General features: G+C 52.4%; 8 protein-coding genes across 8 annotated transcripts; 6 read left to right on the forward strand and 2 right to left on the reverse strand.

Moving 5' to 3' along the window:
• Positions 1-222: 222 nt before the first annotated feature.
• A1O1_03623 (uncharacterized protein) lies at positions 223-1,374 on the forward strand (the record flags this gene model as incomplete). The annotated part of the gene is made up of 1 exon (XM_007724524.1): positions 223-1,374. One exon carries the CDS (start codon positions 223-225, stop codon positions 1,372-1,374), a length of 1,152 nt encoding a protein of 383 aa, XP_007722714.1.
• Positions 1,375-1,936: 562 nt separating this feature from the next.
• Positions 1,937-4,795, forward strand: A1O1_03624 (uncharacterized protein; the record flags this gene model as incomplete). The annotated part of the gene is made up of 6 exons (XM_007724525.1): positions 1,937-2,191; positions 2,236-2,876; positions 3,047-4,102; positions 4,180-4,318; positions 4,396-4,598; positions 4,681-4,795. 6 exons carry the CDS (start codon positions 1,937-1,939, stop codon positions 4,793-4,795), a joined length of 2,409 nt encoding a protein of 802 aa, XP_007722715.1.
• Positions 4,796-5,202: 407 nt separating this feature from the next.
• Positions 5,203-5,724, reverse strand: A1O1_03625 (uncharacterized protein; the record flags this gene model as incomplete). The annotated part of the gene is made up of 1 exon (XM_007724526.1): positions 5,203-5,724. The coding sequence occupies one exon, from the start codon at positions 5,722-5,724 to the stop codon at positions 5,203-5,205; it is 522 nt and encodes a 173-aa protein (XP_007722716.1).
• A 336-nt stretch (positions 5,725-6,060) lies between these two features.
• Positions 6,061-7,098, reverse strand: A1O1_03626 (uncharacterized protein; the record flags this gene model as incomplete). The annotated part of the gene is made up of 1 exon (XM_007724527.1): positions 6,061-7,098. One exon carries the CDS (start codon positions 7,096-7,098, stop codon positions 6,061-6,063), a length of 1,038 nt encoding a protein of 345 aa, XP_007722717.1.
• A 1,859-nt stretch (positions 7,099-8,957) lies between these two features.
• On the forward strand, positions 8,958-9,815 carry A1O1_03627 (uncharacterized protein; the record flags this gene model as incomplete). The annotated part of the gene is made up of 1 exon (XM_007724528.1): positions 8,958-9,815. One exon carries the CDS (start codon positions 8,958-8,960, stop codon positions 9,813-9,815), a length of 858 nt encoding a protein of 285 aa, XP_007722718.1.
• A 655-nt stretch (positions 9,816-10,470) lies between these two features.
• On the forward strand, positions 10,471-12,767 carry A1O1_03628 (uncharacterized protein; the record flags this gene model as incomplete). Its single annotated transcript, XM_007724529.1, has 4 exons — positions 10,471-11,270; positions 11,320-12,007; positions 12,055-12,477; positions 12,528-12,767. The coding sequence occupies 4 exons, from the start codon at positions 10,471-10,473 to the stop codon at positions 12,765-12,767; spliced, it is 2,151 nt and encodes a 716-aa protein (XP_007722719.1).
• A 2,089-nt stretch (positions 12,768-14,856) lies between these two features.
• On the forward strand, positions 14,857-16,259 carry A1O1_03629 (alcohol dehydrogenase; the record flags this gene model as incomplete). The annotated part of the gene is made up of 4 exons (XM_007724530.1): positions 14,857-15,242; positions 15,324-15,511; positions 15,646-16,060; positions 16,145-16,259. The coding sequence occupies 4 exons, from the start codon at positions 14,857-14,859 to the stop codon at positions 16,257-16,259; spliced, it is 1,104 nt and encodes a 367-aa protein (XP_007722720.1).
• Positions 16,260-16,738: 479 nt separating this feature from the next.
• A1O1_03630 (FKBP12-rapamycin complex-associated protein) lies at positions 16,739-24,258 on the forward strand (the record flags this gene model as incomplete). The annotated part of the gene is made up of 2 exons (XM_007724531.1): positions 16,739-16,865; positions 16,922-24,258. 2 exons carry the CDS (start codon positions 16,739-16,741, stop codon positions 24,256-24,258), a joined length of 7,464 nt encoding a protein of 2,487 aa, XP_007722721.1.
• Between the last annotated feature and the right edge of the window lie 324 nt (positions 24,259-24,582).

Raw genomic sequence — 24,582 nt, forward strand, 5'->3', positions numbered from 1 at the left:
CACGCCCTTCTTCCATAACCATTGATTGTTCCATCGGTTCCACCCTCGCCGCCATCACAGTCTACTCTGCGTGTATACCGTGCCAAAGTGGTGCAGCTTCGATGATATCACCTTGGCTTTTGCTGAGATTTCCCCTACCCGAGCGTCCTGCGCATGCGACCAACGATTCCACCGCTCGACCTGCCCATGCTCAGCGGAGGAAAAGGGCATTAGTTGCCATCGATGCCTACAATATTCTCTTTGGCTCTCGGTACCCAGCGTACTGCTGGCCTCGACGCACAACTGCAATCCGCCAGGAAAAAGCGAAAAAGGTTGCAAGCAACACAAGATGGAATGCAAGAGCAGGGACACGACGCATCACAGAACCAAGTCAAGAGCAACATTGAACTTGAATACACTGCTGTCGTATCTCCTCTGGAGAGGTTACAACGACGTGTTGCTGGCCAGCCGCTGGATCAGCCTCCTCCGCCGTTGCCGTTTCCTCACGCTGGAAGAGCTTCGACGATAAGTTGGACGGTTGACGAACTGCCTGGTACCGACGATTCGGCTACCAGTGGTTCTGCAAGCGTTGACAATGTTTCAAGGAGTTTGCACCTCCAACATCTTGCTGCACTGACGGCCATAGTGCATCGAAGTCTGCTAACAGAAGAATTCACCAGGGCATCAAGAGCCCTTGGCTTGATGTTCCGGGAAGACAGTGTCAGGCGCAACGCCGCCACCCGCAATCACGGCTATACGGGCATTGCTGCAGAGGTCTTGTTACGGCAAGGTTGTTCAAGAGAAGCGGCGGGTGATATTCCACAAGCAACGCTGCCATTCACTCGCGAAGGGTTCGAAAATGCTAAACGATTTTATGAGAGGCTTATCATCAAGCATCCCTATCATAAATCTTGGCCAACGTCCGTTAATGCTGTGGATTTCTACCTCGCGATGTTCAATCTATGGATCTACGTTACCCACGCAGAGAACAATGCCGCTCCCTCAGACCTGCGTCAAGAAGACGAGAATCTCGACGCATCCGCGCGTTCCCCGCGCATTGATAGAACGTATTCCCATGCTCGAGCCAAGGTGAGGGAACTTGAACAAGCTAATGAGATCGCAATCAGAATGGATACTTGCATGGCGACCCTGCCATACATGGACGAGCCTGAACTGATTCGACTCCGGGCCATGGTTGCACTGTGGACTGCAGATCTACATGACTATATAAGTGATGACCAACGAGACCCGGAGCAGCAAGTTTTCTCAGATCTCGCGGGCGAACCTGACGATGCCACCTCCAGGCGCGAACACGCCCGCGAGGCTGACCTTGCACGTGACCTTGCACGTGAGTTGCTGGCGCGATTGGAAGGTGACCCGAGAAGCGATGAATGATGTGCACTGGCAGTGGATGCGACGACCTTCTCCTGAGATGACTCTCGAAAGCCTAGCTGGTAGGATAATGGGCTGCTTGGTCGTGTTGAAACGGAGACAGCAGCACGTGTGCTAGAGGCCTCATGTTGTTCGAGATCAAGTAGCTGTGACTGGCACGACAGGGGAAGTCTCGCAGCCAAATCCAGACGTCGCATGGCCGGATTCCCATCGCCTATTGGCCTACTTCGCATCTGGAATGCTCCGCCGTCTCAACCATGGTTGCTCGAACGCCATTTTATCACTCAGCGCAGTGACTTCCGAGCTGCATAGGCGCACGATGCTGCTCTTGCTTGCTCATTGATCCTCTGTCTCTCACCTTCGAGCTTGTCGATCTCGCCACTCAATCTGGCATATGGCTGAAGCCATGGCCTTGATTCGTTGAAACCCCATCCAAGTATGGTGTTCCTCGAGACGCGTCTATTTTTGGTAGACTATTCTTAAAGTGAGGAAAGAATGAACCAGTCCACCGCAAAACTCCCTTTTCTTTCTCGTCCCCAGCATGCTCTGTGCTCGACGCGCAACGATGGCCAGCTCGAGTTTCGCAGAATGGCAACGTCGCAGTGACTTTCAACTCGGGGTCGGGCTACTAGGAATGGCTTCCTTTGTCCTCGTGGCTGTCTTCTGCGCCGTTTTATACAGAGTTAGCGGGTCATCCAGCATCAAGAAAATCACTGCACATCCCTACGTGCTGTTTGCATATGCGTGCATGCTCAAACCTCATGGAAGAAGAAGTGACGGGGGCCAACAGTCAGCTTTAGAAAACTTCTACTCCACTCAGGTAGGTCTACAAATTTCTTTCTTTCGTCGACTCATTCGTTCCAGGCAAGTGTATATGATGCCACGAGAAAACGTCTCCTCCAGGGCAGAGAAGATATGTTGGCGATTATTGCCGCAAAGCTACAGTCGAGGGCTCTCTCCAACAGAGGCCGCAAGCCGGTCTGGTACGATATAGGCGGCGGGACTGGTCACAACATCGAGGTCATGGACAGGTTGGTGGGCATTGAGACGTTCTTTGAGCACGTTTTCCTCGTCGATTTGTCCACCTCCTTGTGCGAAGTCGCGAACGAACGGATCCGCGTGCATGGCTGGAAGAATGTCACTGTGCTGTGTCAGGATGCCCGGGAAATCGCATGTACTCCCTCGTCGGCCGATTTGATCACCATGAGCTACAGTTTGTCAATGATTCCCGACTTCTATAGCGTGGTCGACATGGTTTCAAGCTTCCTGTCTCCGAGTGGCTTGATTGGAATTTGTGACTTCTACGTCCAAAGCATTGTCGACGTCTCTTCAAGAAATTACGTGGGTGGAACTTTCAATCGCCATGTCAACTGGTTTGGGCGGATGTTCTGGCGGACATGGTTCGATGCTGATCGAGTCAATCTTGACGGCGGTCGGCGAGACTACATCGAGTATCGCTTTGGCACCATTCTCTCGGCCAGCGAGCGGAATTATCTTCTGGGCGGGTAAGTCATGGTCATTCTCAAGAAGTCAAGTTATATGCACACTCTTTCGGTCCACCCAGCAATCACTCAGCCCACATCAAGAGCCTTTACCATTGCACAACCTACCTGCAGCGGCAAAAGCTAGGGAGGTGTTCCTATTGTTCATCATGTTCTAATTTTATCCATTACAGTATTCCGTATTACATCTTCGTCGGGTGCAGACGCGACGCCGATATCTTTGCAGAGCAAGGCGAGGATGTTCTTGCGAAACTTGATGCTGCTCTTACCGAGTCTCCCTACTTGTCGCCCACCAGATTCCAGGAGCAACGGGCGCAGGATGCTCAGCATAATGTTCCTCGGTCGAAATCATACGAGTCAGCTATTGTCAACCTCAGTTCCGACCTACCTCTTCCTGCGGCCTTCTACCAACAACATCACTGGAGAATACACTACAATGATCTTCTTAGCAAGCATCAACAGTTCGGTGACGAATACATTTATGCCTTCAACTGGGAGGATCCCAAAGTCGACCGCCAAATTCTAAACATCAATAAAGACGACGTCATTCTCACCATCACCAGTGCTGGAGACAACATCCTCGACTACCTCCTCGAAAAGCCCCGACGAATCCATGCAGTTGACCTCAATCCCAACCAGAATCATCTCCTTGAGCTGAAGGTGGCGGCATTCACAGCATTGCCATATAGCGATGTCTGGCAAATGTTTGGCGAAGGGCAGCATCCTGACTTTCGCAACCTCCTTCTTTCTAAGTTGAGTCCTCACATGTCCAGTCAAGCATTTCAGTACTGGCTCCACAGTGCTCACGTCTTCGGCTCACCGGGCGGACTTTACCAAAGCGGTGGTTCGAGGCACGCAATCAGACTCATTCGCCGACTCTTCAAGGCGTTTGGTCTGATGGCCAAGGTACATACAATGTGTCGAGTGGAAACCCTGAATGAGCAGAAAGAACTCTGGCCGAGTATCAGGAAGATCCTGCTGAGCTGGCCCCTTCATCGTGCAGTGGTGTCAACAGAATGGTGGGCATGGAAGGCCGCCGGTGTTCCTCCTGCACAACATGCACTCATCCTGGAGGACTATTCCCAGCGGACGGAACTTCCCAAGTCGAGATGCGGCGAAGCCATCTGGCAGTACGTCGTTGACACTTTGGATCCGGTGGTCGAGACAACACAGATCAGTCGGGACAATTACTTCTACTACCTCTGCCTCCAAGGAAGATATTCGAGGAAGTAAGTTGGCTCCTCTACCCTCTGTTGACTTGTCTATCGACGGAGACGTGCTTCAACTTGCTAACCACGGCAACCAGATGTCACCCGCGGTATCTCGGAGTCAAAGCCCATGCGACTCTGTCAAAGCCTGACACGTTTGACGGGTTACGCATCCACACCGACGAGATTATGGAAGTAATCGCACGGATCAGCCCGTCAACGTTGACCATTGCCATTGTTAGTGTTCTTGACACCCATGCGCCGTGTGACTCATTCGGGACGGACAAGCTAATGTTTGACACACACACACATAGCTCATGGACTCCATGGACTGGTTTAACCCCGGCGAGACGGTGGCGCATGAGCAGATCGTCGCCCTGAACAAAGTACTCAAAGTCGGCGGGCGCGTCCTCTTCCGATCGGCAGCGCTGCGTCCTTGGTACACGCAGATTTTCGAGAAGAATGGGTTCGAGGCCAAATGCGTCGGCAGAAGAGATTCTGGGAAGTGTATTGATCGGTACGTTGCATGAGACAGCAAACACTACATCAATTGCCCGGAGAGCGAGACCAAGTGCCCACTGACCTTTTTTGTCCTCTAGTGTGAACATGTATGCTTCAACCTGGATCTGCACGAAGAGATTCGATCTTTTGATGAGTCCAGCAGGTGGATTGAAGGTCGGCACTGTCGGGGCTCTTGAGGAGCTGCAGATCTGATTGTGGGAGTGTTGGGCAGATGCAGGAAGTGTAACTACCTCCATGCCCTGCTTCGTCCCTCGCCTGCGATCGAAGCAACTAAGCGCCATACTTGGACAAGACCTATATGATAAGAAACCGGTTAAATGATACACCGCCATGGATGGGACAGTCTTACTGGTAATATCATCGTCATTATATCAGGTTCAACTCCTTCCGCATTGTCCTCGCAAGGTGAAGAATCGTGTCAATATGAAGATGTAGAGAAGTAAAGAAAGAGACGAGAGAACATCCGTCTATGCTTGATTGCCGAGATATCCATACGTACTGCCTCAATGCCACAATCAGGTACACCCAACGTTGGACCACATTGCATTGCATGGCATTTCATTGATATAATAAATGTAAATGGTTCTTCTACTAGTATCTCACGCCCCTCCCTCCCGCTTCGCATACTCATCCTCCATCCTCTCCTCATATAATCTATCCCTCTCGGCCTGCCCTTCCGCATCAAGATCAGCGTCCTCTTTGTCGTCCGTGACATCTTCGATCCTCCTCCGTCCGTGTCCCGTGCTTTGCCCTTCATCGTCATCATCTTCTTCTAGTTCGGCAAACGCGGATCCCGACCCTGCTGCCCATCCCGTTCCGGACCCAGTTCTCGTTTCCAAGACATATACCCTCCCACCACCACCACTCTGGGTTGGAGGAATATGCGTCTCTTCGTGGATTGCAGGACGACCGGATTCTTCTTGGGTGCGGCGGATCGTGGTTCCGTCGCGGTCGTTGCCGGTTGCGGTCTGGGTCTCTGTGTATCGGTGCGTCGTGGCTGGTGGGTTGTTGGACGAAGATGAGGAATTGGAATTGAAATTGGAGGCAGACGAGCTGGACTGGGTGAAGCTTGAGGAGAAATATGATGATGAAGACGAGGCGGTGTTTTGACGATTTGACATTTTGTAGTTGTTCACTTTTCGGTCAAATTTTGTTAGATGAAAGTGCGACTGTGTCGGAGGGGTTTAGGTCGACTTGATGGTTAAGGTGTATGGTATGTATTTTGTGGCAGTATAGTGTTATCCAATAAATAGTTACGTAGGTAGGTACGTAGTACTAAAGCGTGGCCTGTTCATGCGCCGCCTCGTTCACGCTGCAGGGAAGAGAATGCGGGGGAAATAGAACTCGAAGATGGGGAATGTCTTTAGCAAACGCTGATGACGTAGATTCATTGCATTGCTGCACCAAGAGCACGGGCAGCGTCGTGTCTTACTAGGTACCTACTAACAAGGCTGCATTTACACAGTATGAGTTCTGAATGCGAGGATTTTCTCCACAGCCTCGTCAACCAGATCCATTCTCTGCAAATCTTGTCGCCATCGGTCAGGGATTGCATCAACGCCGTAGAATGCTCCAGCGAGTCCTCCATAGATTGCACCCACAGTGTCCGCATCGTCGCCCAAGTTGACTGCAAGTATGGCGCCGTCTTCGAAACCATCTGTCTTGAAGAAAGACCAGAGAGACGCCTCCAGACTGTCGACGACATAGCCCGTGCTACGAATATCTTCCGACGCTGTCGCCTCCCAATCGCCCAGTGTCCGGTACCTTTCGAGACGTTGCTTGAGGGCCGGTTCCAAAGGGTAATCGGAGATGTTGCCTGATGCATCGTTCATGGTCTCGCCCAGGCTGACGGCCAGTTCGGACTTGGTGGCCCCGTTGAGAGCTTGGTAGACCAGACTAGCGTAGATCATGCATGCATGCACACATCGCAGGTGAGGGTGGGTAGGCAATGAACTTTCTCGCGCGAGTTCGACAGCTTCTGGCTCGCTCCGGGCAACAAGTGCAGCTGGCAGCACTCTCATCAAGCTGCCGTTTCCGCAGAACTTCTCTTCCAAAAAGGCGTCCCTGATATTCTTCTGAATGGCACGAACCGCTTCCTGTGCCTCCATCGAGTCGGCTTGCAGTTGGTTGTATCTTGCTTCGAGCTCGCTCGACCATTGCTCCAGTGTGCTGGCTGTGGACACTCCGATGCCGAACGAAGTGCCGGTGGATGACATATACCCTTTCTTCCACCAGTCAATGTACCTTCGAACCTGGTCGACCAGGTTGGACCTCCCGTGGCAGTCGACCAAGGAGTGAGCGAGGCATAACGCCATTGATGTGTCGTCTGTGAAATAGCCCGGCCCGATGCCACAACTCTCATTCGGTAACATGGTAGTCACCTTGGGGAATTCACCACGCTTCTTGAATTCGACAGGCCCTCCTAATGCGTCGCAGACTGCGAGGCCGACGAAGGAGCCTCGGACTCGAGAGGAGAGGGACGGGTTTTCTGGCATCACGCCGGTGATCTTCAGTGTCGCACTGCAATTGATTCGATCGACACCGAAAGATGGTCAGGTTAATGCTCAGTGGTGCGTAGAGCCTCGTAAGGAGGAAATGAGCCAATCGGCACGCGTATTGTATCACAGACCGACAATCGATAAGCCGATAAGCAAAGCAACCCCGCGGCCCTTGATTGTTGCTGCGTCCAGCACAAACAACTCGAAGTCCACACATAATCAGGAGCTGGATGAGAACACAACTTACTAGTACCTACCTGTATCCATCAACACCAAGGCTTCCTGATTTGCGAAGCGCGATTTGGCGGGTTTCTATGCATGATCTATAGGGTCAAATTAGGTGGCGCAATGGAGGGTCTCTTCAGTGATTGCTCGTTTCATGGATTCATTTTCTTTTCTGTGAAAGCTAGGAAGCTATGTGATCATGCGCTTTTCCACTCTGCCAGCACGTGTTGTCCATCGGAGTTTTTCAATGAGTGTCCATCTTCACCTCATCCCGAGTAGTCGAGTGGTAGCATCGGTTTCTTTTGCACCATTGACAGGTATGTTTTGCAAGATAGAGAGTGTCGCAGGAAGCACCAATGGTAGGAAAGGCGTTTATTTCTGGGGCGCCAATGTTAGTATCGAGTCATCGGAGGAGGTCTCCCGGCTCTCCACGTACGCATGTGCATTTGCCGGCTGGGCAGGAGCCTGGTGAAAAAAGATCAGCTACCTTCTTCTCGGGCAAGTGAGGAAGAGGGCTCACAGTTAGGACCACAGCTACAACTGCAAGGACCTGGAACTTGAAGTCAGCCGCCGGAAGTGCCCATTGATATCTATATCGGCAGCGGCATACCCATCTTGTACTGGTCGAGAGTGCTTGTGTGCTGAATTAAGTGTTGTTTGTGCGAAGGCTTGACTGCGTGTGTTGCGAAATGCGGAGAGTAGTGCGATTTCTTGTTGCTGATTGTGAAAGGAGAAGAAACAGAACAGGAGAATGGAAGTGAGCACGTTTTTATCGACGGGGCCGGAGCGCAGCTGGATTGACCGCTGCAGTTAGTCCTAAGGATCCCTACAATAATGCCAGCCAGTGCGCGAGCTTGAAGGGGATAATCAGGTGCCCAGTCGGTGTTAGTCTGTTAGTCGCGAGTTGGCAGCGACTCAGGCCACAGACCCGACGGACCTGCGCACCTGCGCCCCTGCCATGCGCCCCTCCTCCTCCTCACTCCATCTAGCCATTCATACCTGCTTCTTCTCCCTACTACATACTACTAGTATTCGGTCTACTCGATCTGCGCAGCTCGTATGCTAGGTAGATACAGCTGCGTCGGTTTCAAAGGTCTCTTCCTACTTGGCTTGACCTTGTTTGCCCTGTCATCCATGCATTCCGGCAGTCACTCACTTGCAAAGGTCAAGAGACGCGAGTGTCAGTCCGCCATGTTCTGCATCCTGCGTTGTCTGAACCTCTCGGTAACCTATCCTGCCCGATGAACCCCCCTCTTCCACTGCACCTGCACGCTCTCCTCTTACGGGACCCTCTTCTATCAAGCCTGTCCTGGACACCTGAGACTGGAGCCAAGTATTTGCGTTCTTGAACACTCGTCTGTGGCCCAGGGCTGTGCCAGGGCCGCTCAAGGAATATGGCCACCGTTCGCGTCACTTGTTTGTGTGGAAATACCATCGAGACGTTGCGTTTGGTCTCCCAGCTCCCAGTTCCTGTGACTCCATGCTCTTGCAACACCTGCCGATATTCAAGCGGCGTGCTGTATTTCTCCTGCCTACCCCTTCCATCCCAACCAAAAACTGTTATTGAGTTGACCGGATATCGCTCTTCCACGAAAGTGACCAGGTATTTTTGTCCAACATGCGGATCACACATGTTTGTCAATGTCACCAAAGACGACTCTTGGTCTGTCTGCTCAGGGGTGATCGATCAGGTCGTGGGCCGTGAGCAAGTTTCTTGCCTTAGCCTGGAGAAGATCATGCAGCACGAGTTCGTGGGCGACACCAAAGACGGCGGACTTGCACTCTGTTTAGCTGATCTCCATGACCACTCGGTCCCTCTCTTCATACAGGCGTCTTGCGGAGCGTCCACTGAAAACGCCATCAATTTTCGTCGAGAATTATTCGAGCGGTCGGGTGCTCTGGGCGCATCGGCCACAGAGCAAAGAGGCGAGCTTGATGCAAGCTGCCACTGCGGAGGGGTGGCCTTCCGAATTACTCCCCCCAATGCTGCATCAGAGGCATGTTCCTCAAACTATCCTGACCTACTTGTCCCATATCATTCGTCAAGCTCGGAAAACCCAACAGATGCAAAGTGGTGGCTTCGGGCGGACAACTCGAAATATCTCGCCGGCACTTGTGCATGCAGGTCTTGCAGACTTGGATCTGGATTCCCAATTCAGACCTGGGCTTTCATCCCCAGGGCCAATATTCTGCAGGCTGATGGCAAACAACTAGATTACGAGATGGGATCGCTGAAGGAAATAGAGAGTTCTAAGAACTGCTTCCGCAGCTTCTGCGGCACGTGCGGTGCTACAGTCTTCTGGCACTGCCGGACGCGACCCGGGCTGGTGGATGTGAGTGTGGGCTTGTTGCGTGCGGAAGAGGGTTCGAGGGCAGAAAGATGGCTCCAATGGTGGACCGAAAGGGTCAGCTTCATGGAGGACGCGCTAGACCAAGCACTGGTTGGTGATCTACAAAGAGGGCTAAGTAGGATCAGGATGGAAGGCTGAGAGGAGCTTGGCTGCTGTGGCAGGTCTTGTGGGCGATTTAGCATTGGAGACGAAGCCGCCGGTATCTATATGAACTGCCTCGATCAGTCTTGAGGCAGATACCAGCATCGGAGGCATCGCGTTTGGGTAAGAACCAAGCTGGAAGAGAAGGATGAATGGCCATAATGATATAGCGTGATCGGGATAGCTTCACCCGAGCAGAAGCTGACGGGCTCTGAGAGTAATTACTTCCCCTCCGGATGGATTTGACATCAACTATTAGCACCACTTCTTCTATACTATTGCTGCGTTCAGAAGGATCTCACATTCATGCGTTGAAGAACAGATTTGCTAGGATCTGGCTCAACGAGTGATCGGCTATCTTTCCCGATACGGACTAGTCCTGCGCTGCGCGGGTCAATTTTTTGATTCCGTCTTCAAGTTCGACTGGAACTGCTCATCGACATTCTACTGCAATTCAGTTCCAGGTTCAGTCCCACGCGGCGTACTCTTCTTTTGAAGATATCACGCTTAGTATTGCTTGCCTGGACTGATGGATTCGTATCGGCCGGGCGGCGACAGCCGTCGCACGCACAATGAATTCGACTCCTATCGCCCTGTCCATCGCGACGATAATGCCTCTTCGCCGTGGCCGGGAAACAATTCAAGCAACGGAATGTATCACTTCCAGGGCAATCGCGATCACGATACCCGGAATGATAGCGCCGACCGACGGCGCCCGAGAAACTTCAATGCGCGACATGAGGCAACGCGCAGAGATCGGTTCCGCAGACCTCCCCCACCCAGGACCGCAGCCGAGCGACCACTATTTCGTCTGAGGCATGAAGAAGTCGAGAATGCTTCGTTTTTAGATCCCCACGCAGACTCTAAATTCCGCAACCTCGAGGAGTTGACTGACAGTGATGAGGAGGCGATGGCTCTGTCCGATGATGAGGAGCCGGAGAGAGATACAAAGCGTGCTCGAGTAATTGAGCCTGACACTGCGGCAGTCGCGACCGTGCCTAAATGGTCAAATCCAGATCCTTACACGTCCCTGCCTCCGCTCACGGCAGGAGAGTCGACTGCGAAGCACACCGACGTGCTAAAACTTATTCGGAAGGCGCGTATTGACTCCTCTCGCAGCCAGACTGCCTCTAGCGCCGATGACTTCATTTCCTTTAGTAGGGAGGGATCAGATGCTGAAGACGCTGCACCACCAGCAGCCTCATCTACTCCTCCACAGTTGGACGGAGCCATGGGTGTGCAATCGTCGAGAGAGGAGGGTTCGGCCACTGAAGGCAAGGTTCTTGGAAAACGAAAGAGGGGACAGACCATTGGCAGTCAACCGCCTAGACAATCCTCACACAACAAAATTTATGGAGACTCGAGGGTGCAAAAGCGGTGGGCAGTGGTTGAAGGCATAGCTTTGGCACCCTGGTTGACCGAGTCTTATGGTACTGATATTCCTGGCATCGCGTAAGTTTCTCCAGTTCCTTGAATTCGATTTGTGAGCTGACTATTCCAGCTTACACAAGGAGATCATCGACTTCTATGATTGGGTTAAGCCGAAGGACTTTGAGCAGCAAGTTCGCGCCAGTGTCTTCCGGCGCCTCGGTGAGAGTTTCGCCAAATGCATGAAAGGCGAACTCAAGGCTTTTGGATCTTATGCCGCTGGGCTTTATCTACCGACAGCCGACATGGACCTTGTCTACCTCACAAGTAACTACAGACCTGGACGATTGCCAACACGTGAAGATGGCCGAAGAGTTTTGCCGCATTTTTCCAGACACCTTCGGATGAACCAGATTGCAAAGCCCAATTCAATTGTCGTTATTAGCGGCGCAAAGGTGCCCATTATCAAGTTCGTTGATAGAGTCAGTGGTCTCAAGGTGGATCTGTCCTTCGACAACGATTCTGGCATTGTTGCTATCGACACATTTCAGAAGTGGAAGAAAGAATATCCTGCGATGCCAGTTATTGTGGCCATTATCAAGCAGTTTCTCATGATTCGAGGACTGAATGATGTGGCTACGGGCGGCTTGGGCGGGTTTTCGACAATATGTCTCGTGACAAGCCTCCTTCAGCATATGCCGCCCATAAAACAACGAATGAACCTCGGCGAAGTCCTGTTAGAATTCTTTAATCTATATGGCAATGTCTTCGACAAAGACTCAGTGATCATCCGACTGGAACCGCCTGGATATGTCGACAAGGTATTTCGCTTCCTCATTCATTTGAATGCACTAACATGCCTACGCAGAGGACTTATATGCCTACCGCCTTCAGAGATAAAGATGGTCGATTGACTATTGTTGATCCGAATCGCCCGGACAACAATATTTCAGGCGGCACTCGGTTGATCGACGATATCATCAATTGCTTTTCCCTAGCTCATCAGACTCTCTTAAGCCGACTCGAATCCTATGGAGACCAAAGTAGCCAGGGACGGGCCCAAAGCTTGTTGGAATGTCTCATCGGCGGCAATTTCACCATGTATGAGACCCAGAGACAGATAATGTTCAACCTCTCTCCGGCTGGTTCACTCATACCGCCCTCTGATGGTTCTAATCTGCCCCCACGCCCCATCGCCACCGTCAAAGGTGAGCCTACGACAGTCGCGGGTCCCTCCAAGAAGCAAAAGACCAAGCCATCCGTTGCTACAAAGGAGAAGACCGATACGAAGGTACGTTGACATTGGCTGCTGCAATATCGCCACAGCTTGACAACTTGTAGATGAAGAATAGTGACTCCAGTACCTCTGAAGAGAACTCAGCACCGCGAACCAAGAAGGCCAACAAGAGTGAAAAACGAGCAAATCGTCTGAAGCGATTGAGACCTGACCTGGCGCCGTTGATCCGCCGAACCATCACCAAACCCGAAGCAGTCAGACTAGGAGGTTATACCTCTCAGGACGCCATGGAACGGGACCTCCAAGCAAGGGAAGCTGCCATGCAGAAGGCGAAGGCGAAATGATGGTTATTGTATGAGAAATGGTCACGAATCAAACGAACAAACACCGTGCGGGCTAGCTATGACTATTGAGCGACTGCTCCTTCCAGAGCCAACCGGACCTCTTCGTCTGCTTACTTCACATGAGATTATGAACAGGCAAACAAAATTCAGAGCTCCCTCCGTTGAACAATTGCACTTGAACACCGAAGACTTCGAGATCGACGTTCGGCGATGGGCTCCTGGAAGCCGCGTCGATTCCTTCACAGGTGGAGGAAATTAATTCGCTGGCTTCCTCACCCACGTTGAGTTCAAGTCAAGCTGACAATGCCTTAGGCAACCTCATGGTTACGTAAAATCCTTGCTACTAATCTGGGGGCTTCAATATTGATTGCACTGACATATTCCAAGCTCCCTACTTGCAACGCCGAATGCCTCTGCTGCTCAACCTTTTGGTTTTCACTAATTGACCGCAAACTCCCAGAGTGCGAGATCCCGTCGTCGTTGGATCCCTCCTTGTGACGCTCTGTGGCAGCGGACGGTGCGAGAAGTTCCAAGCTGGAAGATTTGGAATGCGCAAGAGATGTACCTAGGCATGTTTCTCCTTCAACTCCGCACGCTCTGCACAACGGAGATCCTCAACCTTAGTAGCAAAAGGTGGGCTTCGGAATATCCAAACCTCGGCTTGAGTAATCAAGCTATGTGCGGTGTTTTCCTGGAGCCTGTCTTTTGCTGCTGCCACTACCCTTTTCTCATTGCTGCGGTGCTTGACGCACTTCAGCAGAGAGGAATTGAGAGTGAGGCATTGCAGGGTTGATCGACTTCGGTCATGGTCGATGCTGGGTCGCATGAGGAAGCGGACGGAATGTCCTTGGCTCTCATTTTCCTACGTGGGGTTTCAAGGAGTCCTCCAGGACAAGTACCTAAAGAAGAGAACCACAAACCACAGACAGCTCAGTCATGGCATGGATGGCATGGCACGGGTTGCCACGGTCAAAGCCGACTCTGCATCTCTCACTCACTGCTAGTGTGGTATGTACCTGACCGAACAGACAATGTTGTTCTACAGACCACGAGCGGACGGAAGCTTCACACTTACCTATTCAGTAGCCCACACCTATCTGATATACCTATGTATCTGATATAACCGAGTACCGCGATCGTGGGTGTGGCCGGGACAAGGCTTACACTAACCGGATCTAGACATCTCCTTCCCGATTTGGCTATCATGTACCTACTGGCGGGGAATAAGGTACTCCTACCTCCGTAGTAAGCAGTACGTAGTGGTATCTTAGTTTCTTGTGTCCCGCGTCGTGTCACTTGTGAGCGTGGCATACAGGTAGGTGGTGGCCTCCTTGGCCCGGGGGCGTGCAACTCCGTCGTACTGTAACAGCGACGGACCAAACAACGGCAATTGCGCAAGATTGGATGGAGTTCGAGGGGTCTTCTTATCAAAATGCCTGTTTCATAGAGTCCACTAGGAGTAGTGGGTAGGAAGGATAGCTTCTCTACCTCGTTTCGATAGCATGGCTGATGAAGGCTATTGGTGTACTGTGTGTTGTGTAGAATGTATATTTATATATATATATATATAAATACATATCCCGCTGCACACACCTTTAGTGGATGTGATAACTGCTGTTCAAGTTTGAGGTCGTCGGAAAACAGATCGATTGGAGACTTGAGATATCTGTATCTGTTTGCAAGATCATCCTGAATACAACTATGTCCTAACTGCACGCCGGTCAAGACTTGGGAGGAGGTCGCCAGGTGTATGTATTCGCCAGGTGCATGTATATTGGTTCACTTATTCGGTGGGATCTAATTACTGCTCTCTAAGTTGTCCGGTGGTTTTGAAGGTTGCTTCGACAATAAGCCGATAACCTCTAGACTGTTGGATTGTCATTCCAGCAGGCCGGCCTGAGACGTTAAGGATATTTCCTGCAGTCGTTGAATCATTCGCCGGTCATTTACTTCGACCATTGCCGGAGAGACATTGGCTTGTTGGTTGCTGCTGAGGACAGCCGCCGCTGGACTTGCTAGACTGTCAATCAATACCTTCAGACATCCTTCTCCACAGGTAGATCAATACTCCAACGTCGACGCGAGAGATATGTCGGACTCGACTACCACACCAACACAACACAAGGCTCTCGTCTATGACAACCCTGGCCATATCTCGACAAAGGTGGAATATGTCGACACCCTCACACCCGGCGTGGGCGAATTGTTGGTCAAGCTCACTCATTCCGGCATGTGTGCCAGCGACATGTCTGTGATGACAAACCAGTGGCACCATATGGCGCCGACGCCCAAGGGGCAGATTGGTGGCCACGAGGGCGTGGGTGAGATCGTGGCTTTTGGGCCTGGCGCTGCCGAGATCTCGAATCTGAAACTGGGGAGTCGCGTTGGGATCAAGTGGATGGCGTATACCTGTGGCAACTGTGTCTTGTGTTTGGCGGGTCTGGATTCTTGGTGCGAAACGGGAAAGGTCTCGGGGTGAGTGTGGTGTCGTGGACTCAGTGAAGACGGTGATAACGACGATTTGGAAGCACGCTTACTCACTGGATGACTGTCCAGGTATCTCTATCCTGGAACTTTCCAGCAATACGCCATTGCACCGGCACATTATGTCACGCCCATTCCTGATGCGGTGCCGAGTGAGATGGCCGCGCCGTTACTCTGCGCTGGGTTGACTGTCTATGCGGCTCTGAGGAAGACGGGCTGTGAGCCTGGTGACTGGGTGGTTATCCCCGGATCCGGTGGTGGTAAGTCCCCATGACATCTCCCAGTGGTTTAGTCTCGATGATGCAATGCAACACAACTGTCCCTGGCTTTCAAGGTCACCTGTAACAAATGGCTCAGTTCCGGAAGCTAATTTCGTATGCCACGGCTCGAACAGGATTGGGTCACCTGGCGCTTCAAATCGGCGGGAAAGGGATGGGATTCCGCATGATGGGGATAGATATGGGCGACAAAGAGCAGTTTTCTCGCGAATGCGGCGCTGAAGAGTTCTTCGACGTCTCCAAATATGGTGGAGACAGCACCGCCAGCCTGGCGGACGATGTGAAGAGAGTGACGGGGGGAAGAGGCGCCTCAGCCGTTGTCGTCTGTACGGCTAGCAATGCTGCTTACGCCCAAGCATTGAACTTCATCAGAATCGGCGGGACCGTCGTCTGCGTGGGCATTCCCGAAGGCGAAGAGGTCCCGATCCCCAATGCCACACCGACCAGGGTAATCTTGAGTTCTGGCCGGATGGTGGGGAGCTCGGTCGGAAACAGGCTCGAGGCTATACAACTCCTGGACATGGCTGCAAGGTAAGCAGACCGGGCAGGGCCATTGCGGGATGCCTGTCCCGAGAATCCCTCCGCAATTGTCCACTTAGCTGACTGCTGCTGTAGAGGAGTTGTCAAGACGCGCTTGAGGCTGGAGAAATTGGAAAATGCGACTGAGCTGTTTGAGCTGATGAGACAGAACGCGCTGCAGGGCCGGGTGGTCTTTGATCTGCAGAATTGAGCATGGTTAGCGATCTTGGTCTAAGTTGGACACAGGGGCTGGAATAAGATAGCCTCGATGTGGTTCTGTGATGGTACGGGTTCGGGTCAGCGTGCACACAAGCGAGTTTGAACAATGATGAAGGATTAACTGCAGTTCAGCTTAAGGCATGTTCTGTTTACCGTCTTACGCCTATACTTGCATTATATGTCCCAATGCTCCTCTCTACATTCCATTTATTGGGCGACGTCATATAGCGCCCTCCAAGTCCGAATTCCACGCCGTAGCCGGACTAGTAGGTACTAGCGCTAATGCGGAGTACTGTGCAGTAGTGGCAGTTCAACCGCAGACACCAACCTCCACCTCAAAAGTCCATACGCAGCATTTCCCGCATTTCCCTGCCAGTGTATGAGGCGCGGCAACTCTTTCAGCACATCCTCCACACCTCCAACCCTTGATTCCGCGCTTGGGGACTTGTGTGAGGACCATGGTCTTGCATGATGGCGTTGCAAGGTCAGGGTCCAGACCCAAGTGAACGCATCTTCGTCGAACTACGCAGCAAGAACGACGAAATCAAGAACAAGGCTGCCACCGAGCTGCGGGACCTCATCACCCTGCTGTCGAGAGGTGAGACTGCCCTAGCGACTTCATCCGTACCACTGCTGACACAAATGTTCCCCCAGAATGGCCTCCTGAACGATTCAGTGCATTCTACGATCGAGTCACCCATCGCATCAGTAACCTCATCGTCCAGGCTCCGGATGCAAATGATAAAGTGGGCGGAATCCTGGCTCTAGACCGCTTGATCGATTGTGAAGCAGTCGATGCGGCGCAGAAGGCCTCGAAATACTCCAACTACCTGCGCGCGGCATTGAAGAGCAATGACTACACGGTTTTGGATGCCGCCAGTCGGGCATTGGGCCATCTGGCGCGGCCGGGAGGGGCCTATACCGCGGAATTGGTCGAGGCTGAAATGACATCTGCGTTCGAATGGCTTCAACCGGACAGCAAACAGGAAAGTCGCAAACTCGCCGCGGTGCTGCTGATCCGCGAGATGGCAAGGAATTCCCCTACTCTGGTCTACGGCTTCATCCCCCAGATCTTCGAGTTGATTTGGCACGCTCTGCGGGACCCAAAAGATCTGATACGAAAGGCATCTGCCGAGGCTGTCAGTGCGTGCTTTGGGGTCATGGTTGCCAGAGATCCTCAGTTCCAGGCTCACTGGTTTGCGAAGATATACTCCAAGGCTTTAGAAGGGTTTCGGCCAAACACGACGGTCGACGAAACGCTGGGTTCACTCCTGATTTTGATGGAACTGCTCCAACAGGGAAACATGTTTATGCATGACTTCTACCGGAATACGTGCGAGATTGTTTTGCGGCTCAAGGACCATCGTGACCCAAGGATCCGAACGCAAATCGTCCAGATCATTCCTGTGCTTGCCGAATACGCGCCGCTCGAGTTCATCAACAATTACCTGCACAAGTTCATGATCTATCTTCAAGCGCAGCTCAAACGCGAGAAGGAGCGCAACCAAGCATTTCTGGCTATTGGCCAGATAGCCAAGGCTGTTGGGAGTGCCATCGCGCAATACCTCGATGGAATCATCCTCTACATCCGAGAATCGCTGAGTGCGAAGACCAAGAACAGGGCTGCCGTGGATGAAGGTCCAATGTTCAAGTGCATCAGCATGCTTGCTGGTGCAGTGGGACAGACTCTCAGCAAGTACATGGAGGCCCTCCTCGATCCGATCTTCGCCTGCGGCCTTACTGAGCCAATGGAAGTCGCTCTGGAAGACATGGCACACAACATACCACCGATCCGATCCACAATACAAGACAAGTTATTGGATCTGCTCAGTCTGATCCTGGTCCGCTCTCCTTATCGACCTCTGGGATGCCCTACCAACGCAACACCCCCACTTCCATCATTTGCTAAGGACTATGGTGGTTTTCCTGCCGAGCACAAGGACTCTGAAATCACTCTTGCCCTTGTGACTCTCGGGAAGTTTGATTTCTCCGGTCATATCCTCAATGAGTTCGTGCGGGACGTCACTATCCGCTACGCTACACATGATAACCCGGAGATCCGACGCGCAGCCGCCCTGACGTGTTGTCAGCTGTTCATGCAGGATCCGATCTTGCACCAGACCAGCAACAATGCCATACAAGTTGTCAGTGAGGTTGTTGACAAGCTGTTGACGGTGGCTGTTGGTGACCCCGACCCTGATATCCGGATGACGGTCCTGCGGGCTCTGGACAAGAAGTTCGACAAGCACTTGGCGAGACCAGAGAACATCAGATGTCTGTTCTTGGCCGTTAACGACGAGGTTTTCGCCGTCCGTGAAGCAGCAATTGAGATCATCGGGAGACTGACGACTGTCAATCCTGCCTATGTGTTCCCACCTCTGCGGAAGCTCCTGGTCAACCTGCTTACTGGGCTAGGTTACTCCAATACTGCAAAACAGAAGGAAGAAAGTGCCCGGCTGATTAGCCTGTTCGTTTCGAACGCAACTTCTCTGGTGAAGACGTATGTGGAGGCCATGGTCTCGGCCCTCTTGCCAAAAGCCACGGACCCTAATCCGGGTGTGGCCTCGACAACAATCGAGGCTCTTGGAGACTTAACATCAGTGGGTGGCGAAGCTATGGTCAAGCATATCCCCGAACTGATGCCGATCATCATCGAGGCTCTACAAGATCTTGGGTCACACGACAAGCGCGAGGCAGCCATGAAAACCCTGGCTTCCCTTGCCGTCAACTCTCAATACGTGATAGATCCGTATTTGGATTATCCGGAATTGCTCGGTATTCTCATCAACGCGATCAAGACTGAGGCTCATGAAAAGCTGCGGACCGATGCAATCAAATTGGTCGGCGTTTTGGGCGCTCTCGATCCCTACAAGTATCAGCAACTAAGCGAATCAGTCGCAGAAAAGCAGAGCTTGACTGAGGCCCAGCCTGTCTCAGATGTTGCCTTGATCATGCAAGGCTTGACGCCCTCGAACGAGGAGTACTACCCGACGGTCGTCATCAACACCTTGATGCAAACAATTCTCGCGGACCATACGCTAGTCCAGTACCACAGCGCTGTTATCGACGCTGTCGTGACCATCTTCAAAACCATTGGCATGAAATGTGTACCCTTCTTAGGCCAGATCATCCCAGGCTTCCTCAGCGTTATTCGCAGCTCCCATCCAACGCGCTTGGAGTCTTACTTCAACCAACTTGCGGTCCTTGTCAACATTGTGCGCCAGCACATCCGAGCTTTCCTGCCCGAAATCATCGAGGTAATTAGAGAGTTCTGGAACACATCGAGACAGGTTCAATCGACCATTTTGTCATTGATCGAGGCCATCTCCAAGTCCCTGGAGGGAGAATTCCGCAGATACCTGGCAGGTCTCTTGCCGCTCATGCTTGCCGTGATCGAGAATGATTCAGACCTAAGAAGAGAAGCTTCCATTCGGATCCTTCAAACCTTCCTGGTGTTCGGATCCAGCGGCGAGGAATACATGCATATGATCGTCCCCGCAATTGTTGGCATCTTCGAAAACCCAGCTGCTCCTCCGAATGCTCGGCGGGCTGCCATAGATACTCTGGGGAAACTGTCCAGGACTGCCAACGTGACCGACTTTGCCTCGCTCATGATCCATCCCCTGGCGAAGATATTGGCCTCACCGGAGAAGGTCGTCACAAACTCTCAGGAGCGTTCACTGAAGGCCGCGGCTCTGGACTGCGTCTGCGCCCTCATATACCACCTCGGACAAGATTTCGCACACTATCTGCCTCTTGTCGAGAGAGCTACCAAGGCTGGCCAGATCAACTCGGAACGGTTTCAGAAGCTGGTTGAAAATTTCAAGACGGGCAAGGCACTGCCAGTTGATTTCTACCCTGAAGAGCAATATGGCATACCTGCTGAGGACACTTCGTACTCGAATATAACGTCCATGCGACTCCCAGTCAACCAACAGCATCTCAAGAGTGCTTGGGACACTTCTCAGAAGTCGACCAAGGAGGACTGGCAGGAATGGATGAGGAGGTTCAGCGTTGAACTCCTCAAGGAGTCTCCGTCACATGCTTTGCGCGCATGCGCAAGTCTCGCTACCGTCTATCAGCCGTTAGCGAAAGACTTGTTCAATTCCGCATTCGTCTCGTGTTGGACAGAACTTTACGATCAGTATCAGGAAGAGCTTATCCGATCAATCGAGAAAGCCCTCACATCCACGAATATCCCCCCTGACATTCTACAGACACTGCTCAACCTGGCCGAATTCATGGAGCACGATGACAAATCGCTGCCAATTGATATCCGGACACTAGGAAGATTTGCTGCCAAGTGCCATGCATTTGCCAAAGCATTGCACTACAAGGAGCTCGAGTTTGAACAGGACCAGAACAGTCAAAGTGTTGAGGCTCTGATCAGCATCAACAACCAGCTGCAGCAGTCAGACGCAGCCATTGGTATTTTGCGTAGAGCGCAAGTCTTTGGCGAAGTTGAGCTCAAAGAGGCGTGGTTCGAGAAACTGCAGCGATGGGAAGAAGCATTGGCCGCATACCAGAAACGTGAGAAAATCGAACCGGACAATTTTGACATTGTCATGGGCAAGATGCGCTGTCTGCACGCCTTGGGTGAATGGAAGATGCTGTCGGAAATTGCTCAAGAACACTGGAACAGTGCGACGCAAGAAAACCGGAAGAACATGTCCGCTCTGGCTGCAGCTGCGGCATGGGGCCGTGGTGAATGGGATCTAATGGACAACTACATCAGCGTTATGAAGGAAAGCTCGCCTGATCGAGCGTTCTTTGGCGCCATTCTCGCCATCCAACGCAACAACTTCGGCGAAGCTCACAATTTCATTGTCCGCGCGCGGGACGGTGTCAATTCCGAGATTACTGCTACGATTGGCGAGTCCTACAATCGAGCTTATAGTGTGGTGGTCCGAACACAGATGCTTGCCGAGCTAGAGGAAATCATCGTGTACAAGCAAAGCGAGGGCCTGCCGCAGAAGCAGAATTCCCTGAAGATGTTATGGAACAAGAGACTGCTGGGCTGTCAGGCCAATGTGGAGGTATGGCAGCGAATGCTCAAGGTTCGAGCGCTGGTGCTGACCCCAACCGACAATCCCGACATCTGGATCAAATTTGCCAACCTGTGTCGCAAGTCGGACCGCATCGGGCTGGCCGAAAGATCTCTGGCTTCTCTTGGAGGCGTTAGTGATCTTGCTGCTGGTGCGGGTGCAGCACCACCTCCCGTGGCGTATGCTCGCCTCAAGTTCAACTGGGCGACGGGAAACCAACAGCAAGCGTTGTCGTATCTCCGTGAATTCACGATGCGTCTTGCCGATGATTTCCAGCAGGCCAATGCTGTTGTGGCCACTGGCAGCATGCATACGGAGAGGATGAATGGTATGAACGGGCTTGACATGAACGGTCATGACACAATCGCTCAGAGGCGGAAACATGAAGAGCTGGACAGATGCGCAAAGCTTCTGGCCAAGTGCTATTTGCGGCAAGGAGAATGGCAGTCTTACCTCCTCAGAGGTGACTGGACCAGTCCGCAAGCCCAAGACGCTGTGCAAGACATCCTGAACTCATACCACGCTGCCACACAGTACAACGAATCTTGGTATAAGGCGTGGCATGCTTATGCCCTGGCCAACTTCGAAGTGGTGACTTCAATGGCGTCACATACCGACCAGGAGAAGGTCCGCACGATCCCCGAGCAAGTGATCCAGAATCATGTTGTCCCAGCCATAGGAGGCTTCTTCAGATCGATTGCGCTGTCCAAAACAAGCTCTCTACAAGACACACTACGATTGCTGACGCTATGGTTCGCACATGGCGGCCATACCGAGGTCAACCAAGTCGTCACCGAAGGGTTCGCGTCGGTCAGCATCGACACATGGTTGGAAGTGATTCCACAACTGATTGCCAGAATCAATCAGCCCAATACGAGGGTACGGGCAGCTGTGCACCGGCTACTGGCAGAAGTCGGCAAGGCTCACCCACAAGCACTCGTATATCCTCTGACCGTGGCAATGAAATCCTCTGTTGCGCGTCGTGCGAATTCTGCAACTCAGATTATGGACAGCATGAGAGTGCATAGTCCGAGACTTGTCGAGCAAGCTGATGTCGTCAGCCATGAACTCATTCGGGTGGCTGTCCTGTGGCATGAGCTTTGGCATGAAGGTCTTGAGGAAGCTTCCCGGCTCTACTTTGGCGACCACGACGTGGAGGGCATGCTTGCTACGCTTGCTCCTCTACATGAGCTCCTTGATCGTGGCCCTGAAACCCTGCGAGAGATATCTTTCGCCCAAGCATTTGGCCACGATCTTGCCGAAGCTAGAGCCTTCTGCAACGCATTCCGTCGGTCAAAGGAGATTGGTGATCTCAACCAAGCGTGGGATTTGTACTATGCGGTCTTCCGTAAGATTGCTCGACAACTGCCCCAATTGATGAGCCTCGATCTCAAATATGTCTCGCCACGCTTGAAGGATGCGCACGACCTCGACCTCGCTGTTCCCGGCACCTACCAGTCTGGCAAGCCAATCATCAGGATTATCAGCTTCGATCATGTCCTCACCGTCATACCGTCCAAGCAGCGACCACGGAAGATGACTCTGAAGGGGTCGGATGGTATATCATATGCCTTTGTCCTAAAGGGTCATGAAGATATTCGTCAAGACGAACGGGTGATGCAGCTCTTCGGTCTCGTCAACACGCTTCTCAACAACGACACCGAAAGCTTCAAACGTCATCTCAACATCCAGCGTTTCCCAGCCATCCCCCTCTCACAGAACTCTGGCTTGTTGGGTTGGGTCCCCAACTCTGACACTCTCCACAATCTTGTGAAGGAATACCGAGAGTCGCGCCGCATTTTGCTTAACATTGAGCACCGGATCATGTTGCAGATGGCTCCCGATTACGACAATCTCACGCTCATGCAAAAGGTTGAAGTCTTCGGATATGCAATGGACAACACGACGGGCAAAGACCTGTACCGTGTGCTATGGCTCAAATCCAAGAGTTCGGAGGCCTGGTTGGATCGACGAACTAACTACACCCGCTCGTTGGCTGTCATGTCAATGGTCGGCTATATCCTGGGTCTGGGCGATCGCCATCCTTCAAATCTCATGCTCGATCGGATCACTGGCAAGATCATCCACATCGATTTCGGCGACTGCTTTGAAGTTGCCATGCACCGTGAGAAATATCCGGAACGAGTCCCATTCCGACTTACACGAATGCTTACCTTCGCCATGGAGGTCAGCAATATCGAAGGCTCATTCAGAATCACGTGTGAAAACGTCATGAGAGTGATTCGTGAGAACAAGGAGTCTGTTCTGGCCGTACTGGAGGCATTTATTCACGATCCCTTGCTTAACTGGCGGCTCAACACGCGCGAATCTCCCCCTCGGCCACACTTCCGATCCGAACGTAGACAGAGTATCATCGACGCGCCTGGAGCTCAAGATCCCGAACTGGAGCGCAGCCCGATGGAGACGACCAACAACCCGGCGGCCATGATCGGCGCCACATCGGAAAGCCATGTGGGTGCGCCACCGGGTCGCAGACATCGTCGCAGTAGCATCCTCGACCCGGCCATGGGCGGCGGCAGCATCCTGGATGCGGCGAAAGGGGTGGACAACAACCCTCCGGCGCAAGATGCAAAAGAAGTGCAAAATGCCCGTGCTCTGCAGGTGCTTGCACGCGTCAAGGAGAAGCTGACTGGTCGCGACTTCAAGCCCGCGGCTCCTGGAACCACCGTCGCTCGCTTGGCCGCTGATCTGCACGGCCTGGGTCTTGAGGCTTTGATGAACGTCAATGGCGGCACCATGAACAACGTGCCCGGCATCGGCCCCGACCTCAACAAGCAGGTTTCCATCGCTGGTACAGCGCCTGAGACGACCATGGCGGGCGTCGGAGGGCTCGGCGTTGCAGAACAGGTGGACCGACTGATTCTTCAAGCTACTAACGTGGAGAATCTGTGCCAGCACTATATCGGTTGGTGTTCATTCTGGTGATGCTGGAAGTCATGGACCGGATACGGGCACGGGCACGGAAGTGATGCAGCAAAAAATCAAATCCTGTCACAATAGATATGTTATCATCAGGCAAGGGAATGGGCAAGAAGGTAGCATAGCATGGTATTGGCAGCGTGGGCAATGTCTCGGAGCGTCAGCACAAAGGTTCTCTGAAGTCGTTCTCAACAAGTGAGTGAGCGGTATCGATATTTTAGAAAAATCATGATATAATGACCTGAACCATTTTCCATCAATGCCTGTATGCGATCCCGTCTGCATCTTTCCATGCTGGTCAGGTTCCCTTACGACCAACTCCCCGGGGAA

The sequence above is a fragment of the Capronia coronata genome, assembly GCF_000585585.1.
Source record: "Capronia coronata CBS 617.96 chromosome Unknown acBCG-supercont1.3, whole genome shotgun sequence".
Lineage (NCBI taxonomy): Eukaryota > Fungi > Ascomycota > Eurotiomycetes > Chaetothyriales > Herpotrichiellaceae > Capronia > Capronia coronata.